Consider the following 25199-nt stretch of genomic DNA (forward strand, 5'->3'; position numbering starts at 1 on the left):
TAAATAAAGTTTTTTTTCATTGTTATTTTAGTGGACTGTCCCTTTAAATAAAGTTTTTTTCATTGTTATTTTAGTGGCCAGTCCCTTTAAATAAAGTTTTTTTCATTGTTATTTTAGTGGACCGTTCCTTTTAAATAAAGGTTTTTTTTCATTGTTATTTTAGTGGACTGTCCCTTTAAATAAAGTTTTTTTCATTGTTATTTTAGTGGACTGTCCCTTTAAATAAAGTTTTTTCATTGTTATTTTAGTGGACTGTCCCTTTAAATAAAGTTTTTTTTCATTGTTATTTTAGTGGAACTCTCACTTTAGTAAATAACCCTGTGGGCCCCTCAGATCACACTTTGAACTACATTTCCCGTGATGCTCCAGGCGGCGCCCCGCCCCGGGCGGTAACCAGCTCGCGCTCTGCCTGTAGGTGAAAGGGCGGCTCCTTGCGCCGCGTTCAGGAACTACACTTCCCGGCATCCTCCGCGGCGGCCGCACGGAGCGCATGCGCAGTGAGCTCGGCTGATCCAAGTTTGGAGCTCTGGCCCATCATGTAGGTGCAGAGCCCGGGAGCAGAGGGAGAGAGCGGCAGCGGCCAGCCTGAGCGGCCTTCACCCAGCTTTATTGGCAAGCAGCGCGCGAGCAGCACTTTGCAGCTTGTTCTGAGAGAGCCCCAGCAGGGGAGGCAGAGTCTTTGTGCACCCCTCCCCCACCCGAGCAGAGGGGAGAATGTCTCAGTCCAGGGGAGGTAAGTCCTGCAACCTACCACCCCAGCCATGCATTGCAACCAGCCATGCAACCATGCATGCACACACACAGCCCTGCCTGCCTGCCCACTCACTGCACTCACATTTCCTGTTTGCTTCCTCCTCTGCAGCTAATGCAAGGCAGGGCTCCCATGCAGAGTCTATAAGAAACACTTTATATAATGCATGCATCTCCTGCACGTCCCACTGCATGCTCAGCTTGCAGCCCTCTGTGCTGGGGCAATGCATTTGTGACATTTATAATGCAGCAGTTTTGCAGTGTGCATGCTCTAAATCAATAACTTCATGCATGCAGTGCTAGAGAGCAGCCATTGCATTAAAAGTGCATGCATTTTTTGCAGTTGCTGAGGTCTCTTAGTGCAGGGCTGCAGTTTGCTGAGGTCTCTTAGTGCAGGGCTGCAGTTTGCTGAGGTCTCTTAGTGCAGGGCTGCAGTTTGCTGAGGTCTCTTAGTGCAGGGCTGCAGTTTGCTGAGGTCTCTTAGTGCAGGGCTGCAGTTTGCTGAGGTCTCTTAGTGCAGGGCTGCAGTTTGCTGAGGTCTCTTAGTGCAGGGCTGCAGTTTGCTGAGGTCTCTTAGTGCAGGGCTGCAGTTTGCTGAGGTCTCTTAGTGCAGGGCTGCAGTTTGCTGAGGTCTCTTAGTGCAGGGCTGCAGTTTGCTGAGGTCTCTTAGTGCAGGGCTGCAGTTTGCTGAGGTCTCTTAGTGCAGGGCTGCAGTTTGCTGAGGTCTCTTAGTGCAGGGCTGCAGTTTGCTGAGGTCTCTTAGTGCAGGGCTGCAGTTTGCTGAGGTCTCTTAGTGCAGGGCTGCAGTTTGCTGAGGTCTCTTAGTGCAGGGCTGCAGTTTGCTGAGGTCTCTTAGTGCAGGGCTGCAGTTTGCTGAGGTCTCTTAGTGCAGGGCTGCAGTTTGCTGAGGTCTCTTAGTGCAGGGCTGCAGTTTGCTGAGGTCTCTTAGTGCAGGGCTGCAGTTTGCTGAGGTCTCTTAGTGCAGGGCTGCAGTTTGCTGAGGTCTCTTAGTGCAGGGCTGCAGTTTGCTGAGGTCTCTTAGTGCAGGGCTGCAGTTTGCTGAGGTCTCTTAGTGCAGGGCTGCAGTTTGCTGAGGTCTCTTAGTGCAGGGCTGCAGTTTGCTGAGGTCTCTTAGTGCAGGGCTGCAGTTTGCTGAGGTCTCTTAGTGCAGGGCTGCAGTTTGCTGAGGTCTCTTAGTGCAGGGCTGCAGTTTGCTGAGGTCTCTTAGTGCAGGGCTGCAGTTTGCTGAGGTCTCTTTGTGCAGGGCTGCAGTTTGCTGAGGTCTCTTTGTGCAGGGCTGCAGTTTGCTGAGGTCTCTTTGTGCAGGGCTGCAGTTTGCTGAGGTCTCTTTGTGCAGGGCTGCAGTTTGCTGAGGTCTCTTAGTGCAGGGCTGCAGTTTGCTGAGGTCTCTTAGTGCAGGGCTGCAGTTTGCTGAGGTCTCTTAGTGCAGGGCTGCAGTTTGCTGAGGTCTCTTAGTGCAGGGCTGCAGTTTGCTGAGGTCTCTTAGTGCAGGGCTGCAGTTTGCTGAGGTCTCTTTGTGCAGGGCTGCAGTTTGCTGAGGTCTCTTTGTGCAGGGCTGCAGTTTGCTGAGGTCTCTTTGTGCAGGGCTGCAGTTTGCTGAGGTCTCTTTGTGCAGGGCTGCAGTTTGCTGAGGTCTCTTTGTGCAGGGCTGCAGTTTGCTGAGGTCTCTTTGTGCAGGGCTGCAAGTTGCCCTTTGCAGAATGTTTCCTGTGAAGCAGGACTGAGCATTGCCCAGATAGGATTACACTTTATTTTAACCCCTTGTTGCAGCCAGACGCGCTGTTAAAACTCTGGGTCAAACTCCCTCTTGCTGCAATATAAACGCAGTACTGCATACGCACTGCTCTGCTCAGCCCATTAAAGTGCTCTGCATGAAAAATTATTTCTGTAGATCTGTCCCGAAGGCCCTGTAAGTGGTGTGAGCCAATGATCTAATTTCCTGCTTAAAAACTCAATTCTTACTGGTTATGGCTGGGAACAAGGGGTTAAATGAGAGCGTGTGTTCTGTAACTTTAGACAAGTATGTTACTGCTTCAGCTTTCCCTTAATTCAATGTCATTTTTTCATTTATTTTTTATTTTGTTTCCCGGAAAAGCATTTCCTTATCGCATACTCCTCTGAGGAATGCCTGTCAGAATATTTATAAGGCATTAATACGCTTTTATTCAGCATCCTCAAGTATTCGATTCGCAAAATGAACTTCCAAGTATACGAGGGACAGTCCCAAATCCTGCTTCGACTGTCCCTGTTTTCAGATCCGTCCACACGCTCCTATGGTAGAGGGGGGTCGGTGCAGGCGGTGGGACTGTCCCTCCTGATGCTGGGCACTTGGTAGGTATGCACAATAATCGAGCAATTGATGCAGATTGTAAGGTATTAATACGTAGAGCATGTCGCTTCCATTGGTGAATTTACCAGCAATAAACAGGTATTCCTGCTGGGAATTGTCATTTTTTTTTTTTTTTTTTTTTTTTTTAATTGAAGCTTTATTTAATATTTTTTGCTGTCTGCATGAATGCGGTATCAGACTGGATTTGGACATTTTTAATTATTATTATTATTTTTTTTGTGATCAGTGGGTTTAGCTGAAAGCTGGTGCTTGGACAATCATAATATAATACATTTTAAGCCTTAAGGTAAAAAAAAAATAGAATAAAAACACAATTTCTAAACTGTTTTGATATAAAACTAATTTAATCGTAATTTGTTTTACATTTTCTTATCGCGTATGATAGCCTGCAGTGACCTCATGGTGGTTTGTAGTCCATGTTGGAGCCATAGATTATGCTTTAAATGTTTGCCTGCGCAGGCATCCATCTTCCTTCCCTGAGCCGGTGAGCAGTCTGTGGCTGCTTTGTAAATAATAATAGGTAAAAGCAGGCGTGGTAGTCAGTGTGGACAGTGGAACAATCGTGGCGACACTCACTGATCCCATCAATAAAAATAAAATTGGTTCACGGGTTCATCATTTGACACTAAACGAAGGCAGTATAAACGAATGTTAAGGGGGTGCTCCTGGGGATATTTCTGTGTACGATGTGATCAGCAGCTGGAGTTCAGCAACTCCCATGGCCCCGAGCCAGTCCCTGTCTGGCATCTGATGGCTGTGAGTGATGCGGTAGTGTGAGCACGCGTTTCATATTAACTGGATGGGGACTGGGTGTAAAGGTTTATGGGAATTGTACGCTTTTCCGTTTCCTCGTTTTAGTAGCGTGGATGTTGCCCTCCAGCTGTTTATAAACTACATCTACCATGATCCTCTGCCAGCTCTGATTCTGTCACCCTATCTGATGAAGTATCTGTGGGCAGCGGGTGTCCCAGCTACATACACTCAATCTGATTGGAGATAACTTATCAAAGATGGGGATTCTAATTAATTATTGTAAATTCTTTCCATCAGTGCTTCGGGAATGGATTTAAATTGTAAAGTTTGTCATATTATAACTTGTATTATGACTTTATAATAGACTCCTTTTAGATGGAATAATAAAAATAAATGCGTGTTGAGGATAACAAGAGGTTGCTGCAGCGTGTGTGTGTGTATATATGTATATGTGTGTGTGTGTATATATATATTTGTGCAGAGCTTTACAACTATGGAATTGGGGATATTTGACATACAAAGATGAGGCGAAGGTGTATCTAATCTAACTTTATATTACAGGGCTTACATTTTCAAATCCTACGCTGCTAGCCAGGGCTTCAGTCAGTTGCCGCTAGGATCCTGCAATATCTTATTTTGTTGTGAAGTTAAAGAAGCGACAATGAGTATAAATACAGTAATAGGTGGAACAGAGTGAGAAAGGAACGTAAGACATCTTACCATACCAACTGAATTTTGCCAAGTTTGTTATGGTGCCTGGAGTGTCCCTTTAACATTCACAGTGCTCCGTATCCAGGCACTCTGAATTAAACGGTGATCGTATGGTATCCTAACGTTCATCAGGATGTCCCCGCTTAATTAACGGAAAGTGTTAGTAAAGCTAGCAATCTACTATAAGGACAATGCCTTCCAGTTAGAGGAGCTGGGGGGAGCGCTTCCGTGGCATCGCCTATTGTAAGGAGTCAGGTTGTTTTTAGAACAACTTACCAGGGCCTGCTCCCCAGCTCCATCACCATATCCAGAGAACCGGAAGGTCCAAAGTGAGACTTCTGTTAGCTCAAACCTTGGCTAAACCTTTCAGTGCGATGCAAGGCCTAACTCGTTAGCTGAGAGCAATCAGGTGACACGCGCTGTTCTTCCATTGCCTTGCACCGTTTAGCTTTGATGAGCTATTGGACATTCCTGCTTGGGAAGTTTCAGGTCTCTGAAGATGGTGGTGGAGGCAGGTGACAACAGGTCAAGGCATATTCCTGACACCATAACCACTACAGTGATCTGTTGTAAGTATGGTGCTTAGAGAGTATTTTCACTTGTGGAACCCTGCAAGGTGTATATCCACATGTGTGCAGATAAAGTGGCAAACTCAGCTTAAAAGGACAATTATATAGCTGTAGCGGACCCTGGGTAACCTGGCTGTTTACCTCCGCTATCAATAAATGAACAGACCCATATTCCCCCCAGTAACTGGACGACACACAGTTCCAGGTGTACAACAACAACTTTATTGGCCACACGCAGCTTTATACTTTCCCCATGCAAGGTGTTACATAGTTATAGTTACATAGCTAAAAAGAGACTTGCGTCCATCAAGTTCAGCCTTCCTGACATATGTTGTTGCTGTTGATCCAAAAGAAGGCAAAAAAAACCCAGTCTGAAGCGCTTCCAATTTTGCCACAAACTAGGAAAAAAATCCTTCTTGACCCCAAAATAGCAGTCAGATGTCTCCTTGGATGAAGCAGCTATTACCCCACTAATTAGAAATTATATCCCTGTATGTTATATTTTTTAAGTATTTATCTAATTGCAGTTTAATCATCTGTACAGACTCTGATAAAACCACCTCTTCAGGCAGAGAATTCCATATCCTTATTGCTCTTACTGTAAAAGAAAAAACACCTTTGCCTTAGATGAAATCTCATTTCTTCCAGCCTAAATATGTGACCTCGTGTCCTGTGTATAGACCTGTTTATGAATGGATTTCCAGATAATGGTTTGTACTGGCCCCGAATATATTTGTATAATGTTATCATATCCCCTCTCAGGTGCCGTTTTTCCAAACTAAAGAGATTTACATTTTTTAACCTTTCTTCATAACTAAAATGCTCCATTCCTTTTATCAATTTTGTAGATCGTCTCTGCACTTTTTTCTAGTGCCATGATATCCTTCTTTAGAACAGGTGCCCAAAATTGCACAGCATATTAAAGTTGTGGTCTTACCAGCGATTTATAAAGAGGCAAAATTATATTTTCATACCGAGAATTTATGCCCCTATTTATACATGACAAAACCTTACTGGCCTTAGCAACTGCAGATTGACATCGCATATTGCTGCCTAATTTGTTGTCTATAACAATTCCCAAATCCTTCTCGTGTGTGGTTACCCCATATGTATTGCCATTTAGGGTGTAAATTGCTTGTGCGTTCTTAACCCCAAAGTGCATAACTTTGCATTTCTCTATGTTAAATTTCATCTGCCATTTTAGTGCCCACTCCCCCAATCTATCTAAATCCCTCTGCAGCAAAGCAATATCCTGCTCACATTGTATTACTTTAGAGTTTTGTGTCATCTGCAAACACTGATACATGGCCTATTGCCTATTTCAAAATCATTTATAAATATGTTAAATAGAAGGGGTCCCAAACAGAACCCTGAGGGACACCACTTTTGTCCAGCCTGAAAATCTGATGACAACTTGTTGTACTCTATCCTTAAGCCAATGTTCTACCAAAGAACAAGAATATTCATCTAGACCAATCTCTTTTAGTTTGAAGACTAACCTATTGTGAGGAACCGTATCAAATGCCTTGGCAAAATCCAAGTAGATCACATCTACTGCAACACCCTGATCTATACTTCTACTTACTTTTTCGTAGAATGCAATTAGGTTAGTTTGACATGACCTATGTTTCATAAAAGCATGCTGATAATTGCTAATAACAAAGTTCTTCCCAATGAATTCCTGAATATTGTCCCTTAATAGCCCTTCAAATTTTCTCCCAGTCCCAGAAGTTAAGCTCACAGGTCTATAATTTCCAAGCAAGGATTTTGAACCCTTTTTGAATATAGGAACGACATCTGCCTTCCTCCAATCCTCCGGTACAATACCGGAAACAAAAGAATCTTGAAAAATTAAATACAGAGGTTCACTTATTTCCCCACTTAGCTCCTTAAGTACTTGTGGGTGAATACCGTGAGGCCCTGGAACTTTATTCACATTAGTTTTCTTTAACTGCTGTAGCACCTTGTGTCCAGTCATCCAATCGCAAGTTATCCCCCGTGTGCTTGTAAACCCCCCCCCCCCCCCAAAAAAACCCATTATTTTACTTGACCTTTTCTATTGCGCCTTGCCTCTTTACGCTGCCGCCTGCTATTCCTTGTGTCATCCAAGAAACAGCGTTTTAAAACAGTAACCTTTCCCATACTAGTTCTGTCATCCCTTGAAAAAAAAAAGAAAATGGCTATTACTTGTCTCTGTTCCTGTTCTGGTTTTTATGACCGCGTTAGCTTTGCATGCTCATTGGTTAATCATGTTCTGTCAGTGCTATCAATGGCTTAGTTGTGTACATACACGGATATGGAAGTGCTTTTCTGGAGTCAGGGGGCATGGCTAAAGAGGCTGGCTTATGTTTCCGCATTCTCAAAAACATGTATTAATGCAAAAGCTATATAAAGATTTGAGCATGTAAAACAATATAGCCTATTACTATCCAATGCATTGGTGCATGGAAAAAATAACCAAATTCCATATGACGCTGCCACTTTAAACGCTCTCATTGTTGTACCCGTGGAATTTATTAGAGCAGAGTCTTTACAGATACAGTCTGTTCACTAGCAGTGCCATATTATAGTTTGAGATGGTGAAACAACAAATCTCATTCATTTTGTAAAATATTTATATCTGAGATTTGTTGCGATAACAGGATTATCTCCATCTAGGTATAGTGTCCCTTTTATTGCCACAGTGTTTCAAATGGCTTTAATTTGAGGTTTTCTAAGGTTAGTCCTAAAATGAATATTAACTTTTTATATTCTGTGCCGATTTGGTGGCTAATTTACATTGTGAGGAACGTGGACAGAGCTGACGTGATTCGATACTTGCTCTTCTATATTGTAACCCGGCGCGGAATGTGTTGGGGCTGTTATACGCTAATTAGATATGTCACAGCTCGCCATTCCCTCACCCAAGTAAATGCTACTGAATGGCTTACTGGGGAGAGACGTGCACCACATTTTTAAATCAATGTGTTTTTGTAAACTGAAAGGGGGAAAAGAAAAGTGTAGATTTTAATAGAAATTGGCACATTTTATAAATGAACAGACACCTGGTCTTGTTACTTCCTGGTTTGTTTAGCTCAGTGGAGATAAACCCCAGAGGCACCAATTGCCCAGAGCACCTGCCTTGTAAAGACTTCTCATTGAGCTGCATTGGGAAGTTTGTGATTGGACAGCCACAGAAAGTCTGGGCGGGGCTAGAAGGGGAGGGATTGCAAAGGCTGCAGACAAGAGAACTGTAGCTATTACAAGCATTTTTAAATTATAACTCCAATGTAAAAACACGCATGTGTGTTTTCACTGGGGTTATATCTTTTAAACTGTGATTTCTATTTTTTCTAAATTTGGGCAGTGGAGTCTTTTTAAAGCAGGTCTTTAATTTGTATTTGTAAAAAGTAAGAGTATACTTCTGGAACGGATCCCCTATACTCCGACTAAGTATATCAGCTGTAGTTTTTCCAAATTCCAAGTAAAGCCGTGATTTAAAACTCTGAGCTACTCAGCCTAGAATTAATGAAGGGTAGAAGAAGACTGGTTTATTATCACCCATGGCCAGCTTACATACACATACCCCCAGCAGGGGGTCTCCAGCAGTAACATAGTAAACCACTTTCAAAATACGCCCAGGAGTCTCTGTGTCTGGGAGATAATTTAGTGTACTTTGCTTTAATAAACTAATTATCTTCCAGGCACTAAAGTTACAAAATATAAAGCATAAAATATTAAAACTACATATAACACATATAAGAACCCCCACAAATATTATATCCCCGGATAGCCTATATATGAGCCCCCAAGTTGTCCAAATAGCGCTCAGATCCCACGAACAAAGCCGAATTACCACCGGGGTAAAGTTTTGACCAACCCCACACGTGGCGTCTGCCCAAATGAATTCCAGAGAAGGTAGCGGTCAGTCACTTTTGGGAGTTCCATACGAACAAACTGTCGAACGGTCCCCTGGCTCATAGGTAGCGATTGTTCGCCTTGTTGGTGCGAACAACCCTACCCAACAGTGCTCTCCTGTCTTGTCGGGAAAAGAAGCAGGCACACAAATGGAAATCGCTGGGGTTCGCGAGGTCGTGTGTCCAACTTATAGCTCCAGACACTCCACGACCAGGTCCCGCTGACTGCGTTTGTGCGACACGATGGCTGCCGTGTTCCAGCACGTGTTCGGTTATACGGCCGCCACACAGAGCACTTGATTGTGGTTTCTTTAGTGTTTATTGAGCCAGGGGGTGGTTGTTGTTTGGCAGTTCCTGAACGGGGGAAATGTGAGTGGATTTTCCCAACATAATATACGAAAACTTGGCAGGGAAATGTCTTAAACACAGGGAAAATAGTGAGTTTGTCACAATGTATATGGCCCACAGTCGGTGGGAAGGCGCATGTGCGGTGGGCGCCGCACATATTAGAACTTGGATTAAATCCATGCTTTCCTGTGCGGATTGTGAAGATGCTGGACTTCCTCATGCCAGGAAGTGCCTCTAGTGGCCGTCTGGAAGACAGGCACTAAATGTTGTCTAAACCCTGCAATGTTTTCACTCCTCCCAGAACAATAATCAATTACTGATCTCAGTCAGTCTAATGCTGCTCCATAAGGAAGCATTGGGGGCCTAATGTGCAGCTATTGCTGCACCCGTCAACATATCCTCCTTTGCGTTATTTGAATTTAAGGGTTGTTTGGCAACTTCGTGCTGATTATAGGACTGTAATAGGGCCGGCTGGGGGACCGGCTGCCACTAGAACTGTTTTTAGGGATGAAATTAAACTCTGATTATTCTTTGTTTTGTCTGAGGCTACCGGGACAGTGTCTGTACATTAACCTGTAATTATTCTGTTTTGCAGAGTGTCCCTTTAAACAAATTTACATGGTATGAGTTTGGTGTGCCAGGATAACCAGACTCAGAGTAAATAAAATAAATGTGCAGGATGTTAGAACCAGGTTGGTTGATAGTGTGTGCCATCAGGTTGTGTGATCAATGAATGGTTGTGGATCTTGTAGATTGATTGATTGATTGAGAGCGGCTGAGCCAGTCCCGGCTCTGGATTAGAGTAATATAGAGGCTTTAAAGGATGTGACTAAAACCTGAACGTCAATGACTCACACTTGCCTCTCTCTCTCCTCGTCCCATTTATCCGGAAGACAATCTACGGAGATTTGAGGTGTGGACGGCAAACTTGCGTGACCTGGTTCCTGTATTACTGAACTGAATGAACAGCTTTATTAAAGGGACACACACACTGAAAATAAAATGTAATAAACGCGTGGGTTAGAGAGGAATGTTTCCCAGCTGCAAAGCCAATTCATTCTGTGGAGGAAAGAATCTTTTTGCGAGGCTGTGTGCAGAAACTTGCCTGATACAGGAATGTGCGGGCCGTATCCTGCTTTACTGCGTGCGTGATGGATATTGTTATATGTGTGTAAAGGGAATAATATATCCAGTTTCTCATCTCCGTATATTTACAGATTGTAGGGGAGCAGCATGTCCGTACAGTGAGCTGACAGTGTCCCCTGTACAGATAAAGCACACTGCTGGTCTGCTTATTATATATTATATCCTCGTATCCCTGCTTATTAAATATTATATCCTCGTATTCCCGCTTATTATATATTATATCCTCGTATCCCTGCTTATTAAATATTATATCCTCGTATTCCCGCTTATTATATATTATATCCTCGTATCCCTGCTTATTAAATATTATATCCTCGTATTCCCGCTTATTATATATTATATCCTCGTATTCCTGCTTATTATATATTATATCCTCGTATCCCGGCTTATTATATATTATATCCTCGTATCCCGGCTTATTATATATTATATCCTCGTATCCCTGCTTATTAAATATTATATCCTCGTATCCCTGCTTATTAAATATTATATCCTTGTATTCCCGCTTATTATATATTATATCCTCGTATCCCTGCTTATTATATATTATATCCTCGTATTCCTGCTTATTATATATTATATCCTCGTATTCCTGCTTATTATATATTATATCCTCGTATCCCTGCTTATTATATATTATATCCTCGTATCCCTGCTTATTATATATTATATCCTCCCATTCTCTGCTTATTATACATTATATCCTCCCATTCCCGGCTTATTATATATTATATCCTCCCATCCCCGGCTTATTATATATTATATCCTCCCATCCCCGGCTTATTATATATTATATCCTCCCATCCCCGGCTTATTATATATTATATCCTCCCATCCCCGGCTTATTATATATTATATCCTCCCATCCCCGGCTTATTATATATTATATCCTCCCATCCCCGGCTTATTATATATTATCAGCGCTACGGAATTTATTGGCGCTATATAAATAATAAAATAATAATGATAATATCCTCGCATCCCTGCTTATTATATATTATATCCTCCCATTCCCGGCTTATTATATATTATATCCTCGTATCCCGGCTTTTTATATATTATATCCTCCTAGCCCTGCTTATTATATATTGTATCCTCCCAGCCCCGGCTTATTATATATTGTATCCTCCCAGCCCCGGCTTATTATATATTATATCCTCCCATTCCCGGCTTATTATATATTATATCCTCGTATCCCGGCTTATTATATATTATATCCTCCTAGCCCTGCTTATTATATATTGTATCCTCCCAGCCCCGGCTTATTAGATATTATATCCTCGTATCCTGGCTTTTTATATATTATATCCTCCTAGCCCTGCCTTATTATATATTGTATCCTCCCATTCCCGGCTTTTTATATATTATATCCTCGTATCCCGGCTTTTTATATATTATATCCTCGTATCCCGGCTTATTATAGATTATATCCTCCCATTCCCGGCTTATTATAGATTATATCTTTCCATTCCCGGCTTATTATATATTGTATCCTCCCATTCCCGGCTTATTATATATTGTATCCTCCCAGCCCCGGCTTATTATATATTGTATCCTCCCAGCCCCGGCTTATTATATATTGTATCCTCCCATTCCCGGCTTATTATATATTGTATCCTCCCATCCCCGGCATATTTATATATTGTATCCTCCCATTCCCGGCTTATTATATATTGTATCCTCGTATCCCGGCTTTTTATATATTATATCCTCGTATCCCGGCTTTTTATATATTATATCCTCGTATCCCGGCTTTTTATATATTATATCCTCGTATCCCGGCTTTTTATATATTATATCCTCGTATCCCGGCTTATTATACATTATATCCTCGTATCCCGGCTTATTATATATTGTATCCTCCCAGCCCCGGCTTATTATAGATTGTATCCTCCCAGCCCCGGCTTATTATAGATTGTATCCTCCCAGCCCCGGCTTATTAAAGATTGTATCCTCCCAGCCCCGGCTTATTAAAGATTGTATCCTCCCAGCCCCGGCTTATTAAAGATTGTATCCTCCCAGCCCCGGCTTATTAAAGATTGTATCCTCCCAGCCCCGGCTTATTAAAGATTGTATCCTCCCAGCCCCGGCTTATTATAGATTGTATCCTCCCAGCCCCGGCTTATTATATATTGTATCCTCCCAGCCCCGGCTTATTATATATTGTATCCTCCCAGCCCCGGCTTATTATATTTTGTATCCTCCCAGCCCCGGCTTATTAAAGATTGTATCCTCCCAGCCCCGGCTTATTAAAGATTGTATCCTCCCAGCCCCGGCTTATTAAAGATTGTATCCTCCCAGCCCCGGCTTATTAAAGATTGTATCCTCCCAGCCCCGGCTTATTATAGATTGTATCCTCCCAGCCCCGGCTTATTATAGATTGTATCCTCCCAGCCCCGGCTTATTATATTTTGTATCCTCCCAGCCCCGGCTTATTAAAGATTGTATCCTCCCAGCCCCGGCTTATTAAAGATTGTATCCTCCCAGCCCCGGCTTATTAAAGATTGTATCCTCCCAGCCCCGGCTTATTAAAGATTGTATCCTCCCAGCCCCGGCTTATTAAAGATTGTATCCTCCCAGCCCCGGCTTATTAAAGATTGTATCCTCCCAGCCCCGGCTTATTATATATTGTATCCTCCCAGCCCCGGCTTATTATAGATTGTATCCTCCCAGCCCCGGCTTATTAAAGATTGTATCCTCCCAGCCCCGGCTTATTAAAGATTGTATCCTCCCAGCCCCGGCTTATTAAAGATTGTATCCTCCCAGCCCCGGCTTATTAAAGATTGTATCCTCCCAGCCCCGGCTTATTAAAGATTGTATCCTCCCAGCCCCGGCTTATTAAAGATTGTATCCTCCCAGCCCCGGCTTATTAAAGATTGTATCCTCCCAGCCCCGGCTTATTATATATTGTATCCTCCCAGCCCCGGCTTATTATATATTGTATCCTCCCAGCCCCGGCTTATTATATTTTGTATCCTCCCAGCCCCGGCTTATTAAAGATTGTATCCTCCCAGCCCCGGCTTATTAAAGATTGTATCCTCCCAGCCCCGGCTTATTAAAGATTGTATCCTCCCAGCCCCGGCTTATTAAAGATTGTATCCTCCCAGCCCCGGCTTATTAAAGATTGTATCCTCCCAGCCCCGGCTTATTAAAGATTGTATCCTCCCAGCCCCGGCTTATTAAAGATTGTATCCTCCCAGCCCCGGCTTATTATAGATTGTATCCTCCCAGCCCCGGCTTATTATAGATTGTATCCTCCCAGCCCCGGCTTATTATAGATTGTATCCTCCCAGCCCCGGCTTATTATAGATTGTATCCTCCCAGCCCCGGCTTATTATAGATTGTATCCTCCCAGCCCCGGCTTATTATAGATTGTATCCTCCCAGCCCCGGCTTATTATAGATTGTATCCTCCCAGCCCCGGCTTATTATAGATTGTATCCTCCCAGCCCCGGCTTATTATAGATTGTATCCTCCCAGCCCCGGCTTATTATAGATTGTATCCTCCCAGCCCCGGCTTATTATAGATTGTATCCTCCCAGCCCCGGCTTATTATAGATTGTATCCTCCCAGCCCCGGCTTATTATAGATTGTATCCTCCCAGCCCCGGCTTATTATAGATTGTATCCTCCCAGCCCCGGCTTATTATAGATTGTATCCTCCCAGCCCCGGCTTATTATAGATTGTATCCTCCCAGCCCCGGCTTATTATAGATTGTATCCTCCCAGCCCCGGCTTATTATATATTTGATTATATATTCTCATCCCTCCATGGTTTATATTTAAGACCCAAGGCCACGTTTTCTGTGGAGGCTTGCTAACGTGGCTGGTCCCTTTTTGTGACCCTTGTGTTTATCTTTTGGAATAACCTCTCCCATGATGTTCAGCCAGACATTCAGGTTGTCTTGTATTTTGGGTGTTTACATTTGGAGAGCTGGGAGACCTTAGTCATAGGTCTTTTATAACCGCGTATGATGGTGAGTCGTGTTCATGTGGCTTGCTCCAGCCATGTCTCTATCTATGCTCTTACCAAACTGCGTAGACTTTGTGTCTTTTCCATGAGTTGGTGGATTTTTGGAAAGGATACAATGCAGAAATAAACTCTTAAAGGGACATCGCAAGCGTTTTAATCTGTACAGTAATGAATAAATGGCGTTTCACACATAATCCCTGAATTAAAGAGACCGTACGGGCTGTCCTCCAATCCACTGGCGAATAAACTGGACAGTCAGCCACTGCCTAGTCACACACCAATTATGTGGCAATGTTTAATTGGCGCTGCGATATTGGAGTGTAACGTTAAATATTTTACCAAGGCAAACGCTTTTCTATTCGAGTACTGGAATACTTTTACATGAGAGCCCGATACGGTGTTCTGGAACATGGTTTATTTTCCAGTCTGCAAAAAACGTTACCCTACCGACAGTCGAAATAACTGAAACTTGCTTTGACGATGGTCTGTACCGTGAATTACAGGAGGCCTCTGCCCTCCACTTTATTTAAACATTCATAAGCATTAAAAGGGACATTAAAATCACCCGGCCACTTCATCTTCATTTTCAGTGAAATTCTAGTCAATGTGAGCATTTAATAAAGATAGTATTTTTACGAAATACTCCTTGTGGTGGGGGTGACAGAGCCGCTTAATGACAATGTTAGATGTCTTTCGGAAGTCACCCTTACTTTTAAAATAGAGGAAAATTAGGAGTGTAGAAACATTCTCGCTATTTAAAAAAAAAAAAAAAAAAATAATAATAATAATAATATATCTATATCTATATATCTATATCTCACCCCAATCTCAGATTGATTCTTTAGGAAATACAAACGTTGATTGTGTTGGGATTTCACTGAAGCTCTAGGGATTACTTTCCTCTGCTCTACCTTTTTATTAAGCTTATAATTTCCCTCAGCCCTTACCCCGCGGTCTCCTCCATACCCCTCAATGTTGTGCTGGCAGCTGCAGCAGGTTCAGGTAAATAGATCTCACCTTTCCCTGCCCCCACGGCCACTGGAACCCCAGTAGCAATGCCATCGTAGGGGGTCTTTGTAAATTATGAGAAGACCCCAGACGGTGACAGAGCTGATTTCATTGTTCTATTTAGTGGGTTGTTTTTTTCCCTCTTTTTCATTCTATTGTTTCATATTAACAAAAGAGACAAACCAGCATCTGACCTAAAGGCCAGAGGGCGTTTAATGGCCCCTTCTGTGCCTGGGGAAATATCCACCCAATACCTTATTTCTTCTCTGCTTGTCCTGTTACAACAATACACCATTCCAGATTAAATTGCTGGTAGTGAATGCATCAATCATTAGTTGGGCCTTTAATGAGACGATATCTAAATGGATCGAGATCATGTACTTGTGATGATAATAGAACTTGTAAAATTAAGTCCTGGCTAACGGGATCAAATCCTGATTTACTGTATATATATGTGTGTGTGTGTGTGTGTGTGTATATTTATTTTTGTCTTTTTCGTTTTTTAGGACGGAGGAGAAATCCGAACTTGAAAATTTCAAAGGAAGTCTTTGAACCGCAAGCCACTTCACCAACGTAAGCCCAGTTTAGCAATACACCGATTTTACATTTTATTTCTAATTTTAGATTATTCCCTCTAATTATTTTGATGGCTATTTTGTAAGAAGTCCTCATACTTCATTGTTCAATCAGGTTATTCAATAAACTCCCTGTTCCAATCTAAAGTGCAGGTGGCAAGATGTTAGCGATAATCGGAAACCTAAAAAGATCTCCGGTACGGTATTTTATCCTGAAAGCATCTCTGTCAGCCCCCTCCCGCCCCCAATCAAAACCACAAAAAGAACCGTTTTCATAAAGTGTTGGAATTTCAACAAATCAAGAAAAAGGTGACAGAACAGCCTTAAAGGGTTACTCCTTTGTAATTAAAAGAAAACCTTAGAGTTGGGAAAGCTATATTCCTAACAGTAAGGGGTCCCTTTACTCCTGCCTCTCTAACGGCCCCCCTAGTGGCAAGTAAAGGGTAAAAACAACTTTAAACATGTACCTGATTCTAGCGCCGAAATTCCTCTGCACGGAGCTCGACTCCTACACTGATGTCAGCCAAAGAGGGGGGGCACTTACGAACCTGTACGGCAATCATTGCATGCGTCTGGCCTTCTCCCATCGGAAAGCATTGCATGTGTCTGGCCGCACAGGTGCGTAAGTGCCCCCCACTTTGGCTGACTCATTGACTCATTGCTTTTCTATGAGGTTTTAGAAGATACTTGACGTCCTCATGCAAAGCATCAAACTTCATGAAAGGCCAGGAAGCCTCTAGTGGCTACCTTAACCCTGCAATGAAACTGCATTATTTTACATTGTAGGGCTAAGGTAACTGGGATACTGCACCCAGACTACGTCACTGAGCCTACAGTGTCCCCTTTAAATGAACCCTTTCTGCGGTGGTCTGTCATTTACTTTTTGTTACATCGCAGAGTTAAATTTCTTCCAACAACCCGATCCTCATTGCCGAACGTCACTACCCCTCGCTGGAGGAGGAAGGAGCACAGGAGTGGGCATGGAGGAGACTGTGCTGCTATTGGTTGCTTGGTGCCAGACACCAAATCTGCCCCAAATTCATATTAACTACTCCGAGATCTGGTTCCAGACTGGCTAATGAAGCCCCAATGCACAGCTAAGGTGTTTACCTATAGTAAATCCCTGCATTCACATCCAGACACCATGACCACTTCACATCACTAAAATAGTCATGGAGCTTGGGGTTTTCCTTTCATTATATTTCAAACTTTATTTTTTTATATTTGAAGTTTAGAATAAATCCTATTGTTTTCTATGACTTGAAGTATTCAATATAAAAATAATGCAACAATTGGTGAATTAGAGACATATCTAAAACGGGGCGTAAGTTCTTGTTTTATGCGATTTACCTAAACCTTAAACGTTAATTGCCACTGCAAGTCAAAGCGTGCCAATCACTCGCTACTGGCCACTGCTTTGTCCTCGAGCAGTGTTCGAAACACTGGCCCCCATAGTCATGGCCTACAACTCTCCGCATTCTATGTATGCAGTAACCAGAGAGTCATGGGAGTTTGGGCCTGGAGCTTGAAACGCCTGCCTTAGGGGCCTTTTATTACTATACTACGAACATCGTAACAGCAAGCTGAGAACTGCGCCATGCTGCCCCATTGTTTTCCTGTCTGTGACTGATAGGAGTCTGCACATTGCTGGTCCTTCTGCTGACGCTCTGAGCGCAGGGGATTATGGGAGGCGGTCTGTTTCTTTTTTCAGGGATTGTAATCAGATTGAATAAAAGGTTGCGTCACAGAACGGCCTTTTTTGCTTTCATCGTGCTGTGTTGCTGTTATCGATGTTTCCTGCCTATAGGCGATGGACGTAGGATTAGGAAAGGTGCCACTGGGTTTACATCACAGCAAAGTCCCAGCAGCTGCATTCTCCAAATTCCTGCAGCCTGCATAATTACTGTGCAAAGAATCAGTCTCCATCTACTGCCCTCTGGTGGCTGAAGTGCAGCTTGCACCCTTCACACGCTCTCACATAGCAGGAGAGCAGCTTGTATCACTCCATAGACCAGATCGCACCCTTCACACAGCAGGGGAGATCACCTTGTATCACCCCATAGACCAGATCGCACCCTTCACACAGCAGGAGAGCACCTTGTATCACCATATACCGGAGAGCACCTTGTATCACCATATACCGGAGAGCACCTTGTATCACCATATACCGGAGAGCACCTTGTATCACCATATACCGGAGAGCACCTTGTATCACCATATACCGGAGAGCACCTTGTATCACCATATACCGGAGAGCACCTTGTATCACCATATACCGGAGAGCACCTTGTATCACCATATACCGGAGAGCACCTTGTATCACCATATACCGGAGAGCACCTTGTATCACCATATACCGGAGAGCACCTTGTATCACCATATACCGGAGAGCACCTTGTATCACCATATACCGGAGAGCACCTTGTATCACCATATACCGGAGAGCACCTTGTATCACCATATACCGGAGAGCACCTTGTATCACCATATACCGGAGAGCACCTTGTATCACCATATACCGGAGAGCACCTTGTATCACCATATACCGGAGAGCACCTTGTATCACCATATACCGGAGAGCACCTTGTATCACCATATACCGGAGAGCACCTTGTATCACCATATACCGGAGAGCACCTTGTATCACCATATACCGGAGAGCACCTTGTATCACCATATACCGGAGAGCACCTTGTATCACCATATACCGGAGAGCACCTTGTATCACCATATACCGGAGAGCACCTTGTATCACCATATACCGGAGAGCACCTTGTATCACCATATACCGGAGAGCACCTTGTATCACCATATACCGGAGAGCACCTTGTATCACCATATACCGGAGAGCACCTTGTATCACCATATACCGGAGAGCACCTTGTATCACCATATACCGGAGAGCACCTTGTATCACCATATACCGGAGAGCACCTTGTATCACCATATACCGGAGAGCACCTTGTATCACCATATACCGGAGAGCACCTTGTATCACCATATACCGGAGAGCACCTTGTATCACCATATACCGGAGAGCACCTTGTATCACCATATACCGGAGAGCACCTTGTATCACCATATACCGGAGAGCACCTTGTATCACCATATACCGGAGAGCACCTTGTATCACCATATACCGGAGAGCACCTTGTATCACCATATACCGGAGAGCACCTTGTATCACCATATACCGGAGAGCACCTTGTATCACCATATACCGGAGAGCACCTTGTATCACCATATACCGGAGAGCACCTTGTATCACCATATACCGGAGAGCACCTTGTATCACCATATACCGGAGAGCACCTTGTATCACCATATACCGGAGAGCACCTTGTATCACCATATACCGGAGAGCACCTTGTATCACCATATACCGGAGAGCACCTTGTATCACCATATACCGGAGAGCACCTTGTATCACCATATACCGGAGAGCACCTTGTATCACCATATACCGGAGAGCACCTTGTATCACCATATACCGGAGAGCACCTTGTATCACCATATACCGGAGAGCACCTTGTATCACCATATACCGGAGAGCACCTTGTATCACCATATACCGGAGAGCACCTTGTATCACCATATACCGGAGAGCACCTTGTATCACTCCATAGACCAGAGTGTACCCTTTACACAGCAGGAGAGCACCTTGTATCACTCCATAGACCGGAGTGCACCCTTTACACAGCAGGAGAGCACCTTGTATCACTCCATAGACCGGAGTGCACCTTGTATCACCCCATATACCGGAGAGCACCTTGTATCACCCCATATACCGGAGAGCACCTTGTATCACCCCATATACCGGAGAGCACCTTGTATCACTCCATAGATCAGATCGCACCATTTATACAGCAGGAGAGCACCTTGTATCACTCCATAGACCGGAGCGCACCCTTCACACAGCAGGAGAGCACCTTGTATCACCCCATAGACCGGAGAGCACCTTGTATCACCCCATAGACCGGAGCGCACCCTTCACACAGCAGGAGAGCACCTTGTATCACCCCATAGACCGGAGCGCACCCTTCACACAGCAGGAGAGCACCTTGTATCACCCCATAGACCGGAGCGCACCCTTCACACAGCAGGAGAGCACCTTGTATCACCCCATAGACCGGAGCGCACCCTTCACACAGCAGGAGAGCACCTTGTATCACCCCATAGACCGGAGCGCACCCTTCACACAGCAGGAGAGCACCTTGTATCACCCCATAGACCGGAGCGCACCCTTCACACAGCAGGAGAGCACCTTGTATCTTGACGGGTGTGTAACACTCCACCACAGACCTAATGATACCTACAGTCTTTCCCTCCCCGAAAGTTTCCAAGGGCTTCTCTGCCCTCGAGATCCAACACCCTGTCACTATCAATGGTTTATTTAAAGCTCTCCCAGCTCATTCCTTCTCCCATTGATTGGCAGCTCATTGACATCCCAATCATGCTGATAAAGGAATGCATTAAATCTGAATCCGCAAATATTCTGTTGAGGTTTAAAAAAAAAAAAATCGTCCCAGCAGGCTGCCGACATTTTGGATCTGGACTGCCCTGTAACTGGGATCCATTTTGAATGTTTAGCCAAACCAACACGGGAACAAGCCCCGAGCAGGGACTAACCAAAGGTTATTCTAACTGCGATCTAATTGGCCAATGGGATACCATGTAGCTCCGTATTGGCGTGATAATCAATTAAACGTATAGACAAACACACACACAACCTGCACTCTGGCTTTAAATCTTCAAATTCACCTAGTATGGGATCAGACTAAATGTGTACCGGCACTCAATGACTTCTTCCATTATTGTCAAATACATCAATGTTCTCGTTCACAACTGTAACTTTTTTATCAGGGCAATGAGGTCCGGGTACACCTTCTTTTCGTGTGTGTGTGCGTATACATTTTCTTTACATTGGTGTCATTTTTATTATAATTGTTTTGTAACTCTTCCGCTGTCTCGGTTTGTTGAAGTTTTCTTTGTAAATGGAAGCTTATCAGACATTTCAATTCTTCCTTAAATCAGGACACGCTGTCATCTGATCCCTAATGGTTAACTCTGAAGATGTTATTTAGGATGATTCTCCCCCCCCCCCAAACAGATAAAACCAGCCCTGCTTGTTAAAGAGTTGGGAGATAACATGGAAGGCTAGTTTGTTCAGCTTATTTTAACAAATAATGTGCTTTTAAGGTGCAGCAATATCAAGTCCTGTTATTGTATCTAATCAGATGAGATAAAATAAATAAAACAACGGTTTTGAAACCTGTTTTTCCATGAAGGGACAATGGATGCCATTTACTATTGTGTGAGATACAAGCAATCTTGTCCCTCCCTCCGATCGCAGGTTTATGGTATAAACCGGTAGAAACAAAGTGTGATTGGAGGCTGCGGACTGAGCATCTCTGCTACACTTTGTACGTTCAATGGGGGAGATCTCTTCACTAAAATCACTACATGAGGATGAAGTGGTTTTGGTGTCTAAACCCGGGTAAAAAAATGCCAGTTGGGAGCAGTGACATCGTGTGCGCAGCTTCACGATGCAGGTGGTGTTAACATGCAGAAGGCTGCACATCATTTATTCTGTAAAAAATGAGTTTTTTGTGAAACAAGTGTTCTTTCTACAGTCTGATTTTTTTATTTTATTTTTAAATGTATGTATTTATTTATTTTTTACTTGTTCCCACAGACCACCACGAGATCTTGACTCCAAGGCGTCCATCCTTATTGGAGAAAAGGTACGTTCTGGCGTGTGCTGCTATTTGCTGGGGTCAGGCTTGGTTAGGTTAATGAATGATTTTTATGTATCCATCTATCTATCTCTTTTTTTTTTTTTTTTTTTTTTCTCCTTTATTTTTGTGAGGAAGACAAAAAAATGAACACTACTCAAAACCCCACCATGTTGTGGGGTAAATGTTAGCAAGCAGAGTGGTGTTTGGTGTTTGGTGTTTGGTGTTTGGTGTTTGGTGTTTGGTGTTTGGGAGTGGGGGAGGGCTGGTGGCTCTGAGGGGAGTGGGGGGAGGGCTGGTGGCTCTGAGGGGAGTGGGGGGAGACGTGGGAGGGCTGGTGGCTCTGAGGGGAGTGGGGGGAGACGTGGGAGGGCTGGTGGCTTTGAGGGGAATGGGGGGAGACGTGAGAGGGCAGTTGGCTCTGTGGGGAATGGGGGGGAGACGTGAGAGGGCAGTTGGCTCTGTGGGGAATGGGGGGGAGACGTGAGAGGGCAGTTGGCTCTGTGGGGAATGGGGGGGAGACGTGAGAGGGCTGGTGGCTCTGTGGGGAATGGGGGGGAGACGTGAGAGGGCTGGTGGCTCTGAGGGGTGGAGGGCTGGGAGGAATGGGGCAGAGGATGGGAGAGCTGGTGGGGGAGGGGGGTTGAGGGCAAAAAGGGAAACTTTAGCATCTGGGGCCAATTAACCACTTCCTTTATTCTTCCTTAGAACTTTGAGGTGAAGGCAGATGACTTGGAGCCTATAGAGGAACTTGGACGAGGAGCCTATGGCGTTGTGGAGAAGATGCGTCACGTACCCAGCGGACAGATCATGGCAGTTAAGGTAATTAATCCTACTATTGCCAGGGAGTGGCCTGCAGTGATCGCTTTTACAATCGCACTAGGTAGTATATATCTATAATAACCGCCCTTGCTGTGGTGGTAAAGCGTAGGATTAGCTAAAGTCTAGGGCTGGTGGACCTGCGATACTTTTAACAGTTCACTTTAATTTTGTCAACAAATAAGTGCACAATATGGAGGAAACCAATAATAATTAAGCTCAAAAACACCTTAGGTTGAATCCCCTAAACCACTTCTACAAAATGCAAAAAGCATACATAATGGCAGAGCTTCTTAAATAAATATTCCGTATAAATGTGTAATCCTAAGAATGCAAGACAATAGTGGAATATTGTCGTAACAAATAGAATCTAATATATGAACATACAGTTGCAAGAAAAAGTATGTGAACCCTTTGGAATGATATGGATTACTGCACAAATTGGCCATAAAATGTGATCTGATCATCATCTAAGTCACAACAATAGACAATCACAGTCTGCTTAAACTAGTAACACACAAAGAATGAAATGTTGCCTTGTTTTTATTGAACACACCATGTAAACATTCACAGTGCAGGTGGAAAAAGTATGTGAACCCCTAGACTAATGACATCTCCAAGAGCTAATTGGAGTGAGATGTCAGACAACTGGAGTCCAATCAATGAGATGAGATTGGAGGTGTTGGTTACAGCTGCCCTGCCCTATAAAAAACACACACCGTTTCTGGGTTTGCTTTTCACAAGAAGCATTGCCTGATGTGAATGTTGCCTCGCACAAAAGAGCTCTCAGAAGACCTACGATTAAGAATTGCTGACTTGCATAAAGCTAGAAAGGGTTATAAAAGTATCTACAAAAGCCTTGCTGTTCATCAGTCCACGGTAAGACACATTGTCTATAAATGGAGAAAGTTCAGCACTGCTGCTACTCTCTCTAGGAGTGGCCGTCCTGTAAAGATGACTGCAAGAGCACAGCGCAGACTGCTCAATGAGGTGAAGAAGAATCCTAGAGTGTCGGCTAAAGTCTTACAAAAGTCACTGGCAAATGCTAACATCCCTGTTAGCGAATCTACAATACGTAAAACACTAAACAAGAATGGATTTCATGGGAGGATACCACAGAGGAAGCCACTGCTGTCCAAACAAAACATTGCTGCACGTTTACAGTTTGCACCTGGATGTTCCACAGCAGTACTGGCAAAATATTTTGTGGACATATGAAACCAAAGTTGAGTTGTTTGGAAGAAACACACAACACTATGTATGGCGAAAAAGAGGCACAGCACACCAACATCAAAACCTCATCCCAACTGTGAAGTATGGTGGTGGGGGCATCATGGTTTGGGGCTGCTTTGCTGCGTCAGGGCCTGGACGGATTGCTATCATCGAAGGAGAAGTTAATTCCCAGGTTTATCAAGACATTTTACAGGAGAACTTAAGGCCATCTGTCTACCAGCTGAAGCTCAACAGAAGATGGGTGTTGCAACAGGACAATGACCCAAAGCATAGAAGTAAATCAACAACAGATTGGCTTAAGCAGAAGAAAATAGGCCTTCTGAAGTGGCCCAGTCAGAGTCCTGACCTCAACCCGATTGAGATGCTGTGGCATGACCTCAAGAAAGCGATTCACACCAGACATCCCAAGAATATTGCTGAACTGAAACAGTTCTGTAAAGAGGAATGGTCAAGAATTACTCCTGACTGTTGTGCACGTCTGATCTGCAACTACAGGAAACGTTTGGTTGAAGTTATTGCTGCCAAAGGAGGTTTAACCAGTTATTAAATCCATGGGTTCACATACTTTTTCCACCTGCACTGTGAATGTTTACATGGTGTGTTCAATAAAAACAAGGCAACATTTCATTCTTTGTGTGTTATTAGTTTAAGCAGACTGTGATTGTCTATTGTTGTGACTTAGATGATGATCAGATCACATTTTATGACCAATCTCATATGACTCAAATGGTAAACGCCTGTGGACACTTTTAGGATGTCCAATTCCTTCCTCTGGTTCATCGAACTGGATGGTGAGTATTACCCAATATCCAAGGTTCCAGAGGTATATACACAGGATACCCAAGGTGAGTGTCCAGAAAAGGTGCTTTATTAATAATCCGTTAAAACTGACAAAGTAAAATTGTAAAAACAAACCTAAATAGCAGATGCAGTATCTCCGGATAACTTTATAGTCCGGTTAATAAATCTCCTTCTCTGGAAACTTACTCCATATGTTCATATATTAGATTCTATTTGTTACGACAATATTGCACTATTGTCTTGCATTCTTATGATTACACATTGAGACTGAATATTTATTTAAGAAGCTCTGCCTTATGTATGCATGCTTTAATGTTGTGTTTAGTGAATAAACCATCCAGTTTCTCTCTCTCTCTCTCTCTCTCTCTCTCTCTCTCTCCCTCTCCCTCTCCCTCTCCCTCTCCCTCTCCCTCTCCCTCTCCCTCTCCCTCTCCCTCTCCCTCTCCCTCTCCCTCTCCCTCTCCCTCTCCCTCTCCCTCTCCCTCTCCCTCTCCCTCTCCCTCTCCCTCTCCC

The 25199-nt window shown here is 43.7% G+C and overlaps 1 protein-coding gene across 1 annotated transcript in view; it reads left to right on the forward strand.

Moving 5' to 3' along the window:
• The first annotated feature begins 438 nt into the window (after nucleotides 1-438).
• The window catches only part of MAP2K6 (mitogen-activated protein kinase kinase 6), a 40159-nt gene continuing 15398 nt past the window's right edge, over nucleotides 439-25199 (forward strand). The window contains exons 1-4 of the mRNA XM_063456359.1: nucleotides 439-733; nucleotides 16030-16096; nucleotides 21794-21842; nucleotides 22542-22655. Coding sequence (XP_063312429.1) covers nucleotides 715-733; nucleotides 16030-16096; nucleotides 21794-21842; nucleotides 22542-22655 — 249 coding nt within the window. The 5' untranslated portion in view covers nucleotides 439-714. The remainder of the gene's footprint in view (nucleotides 734-16029; nucleotides 16097-21793; nucleotides 21843-22541; nucleotides 22656-25199) is intronic.

The sequence above is a fragment of the Pelobates fuscus genome, chromosome 5, assembly GCF_036172605.1.
Source record: "Pelobates fuscus isolate aPelFus1 chromosome 5, aPelFus1.pri, whole genome shotgun sequence".
NCBI classification, from domain to species: Eukaryota; Metazoa; Chordata; class Amphibia; order Anura; family Pelobatidae; genus Pelobates; species Pelobates fuscus.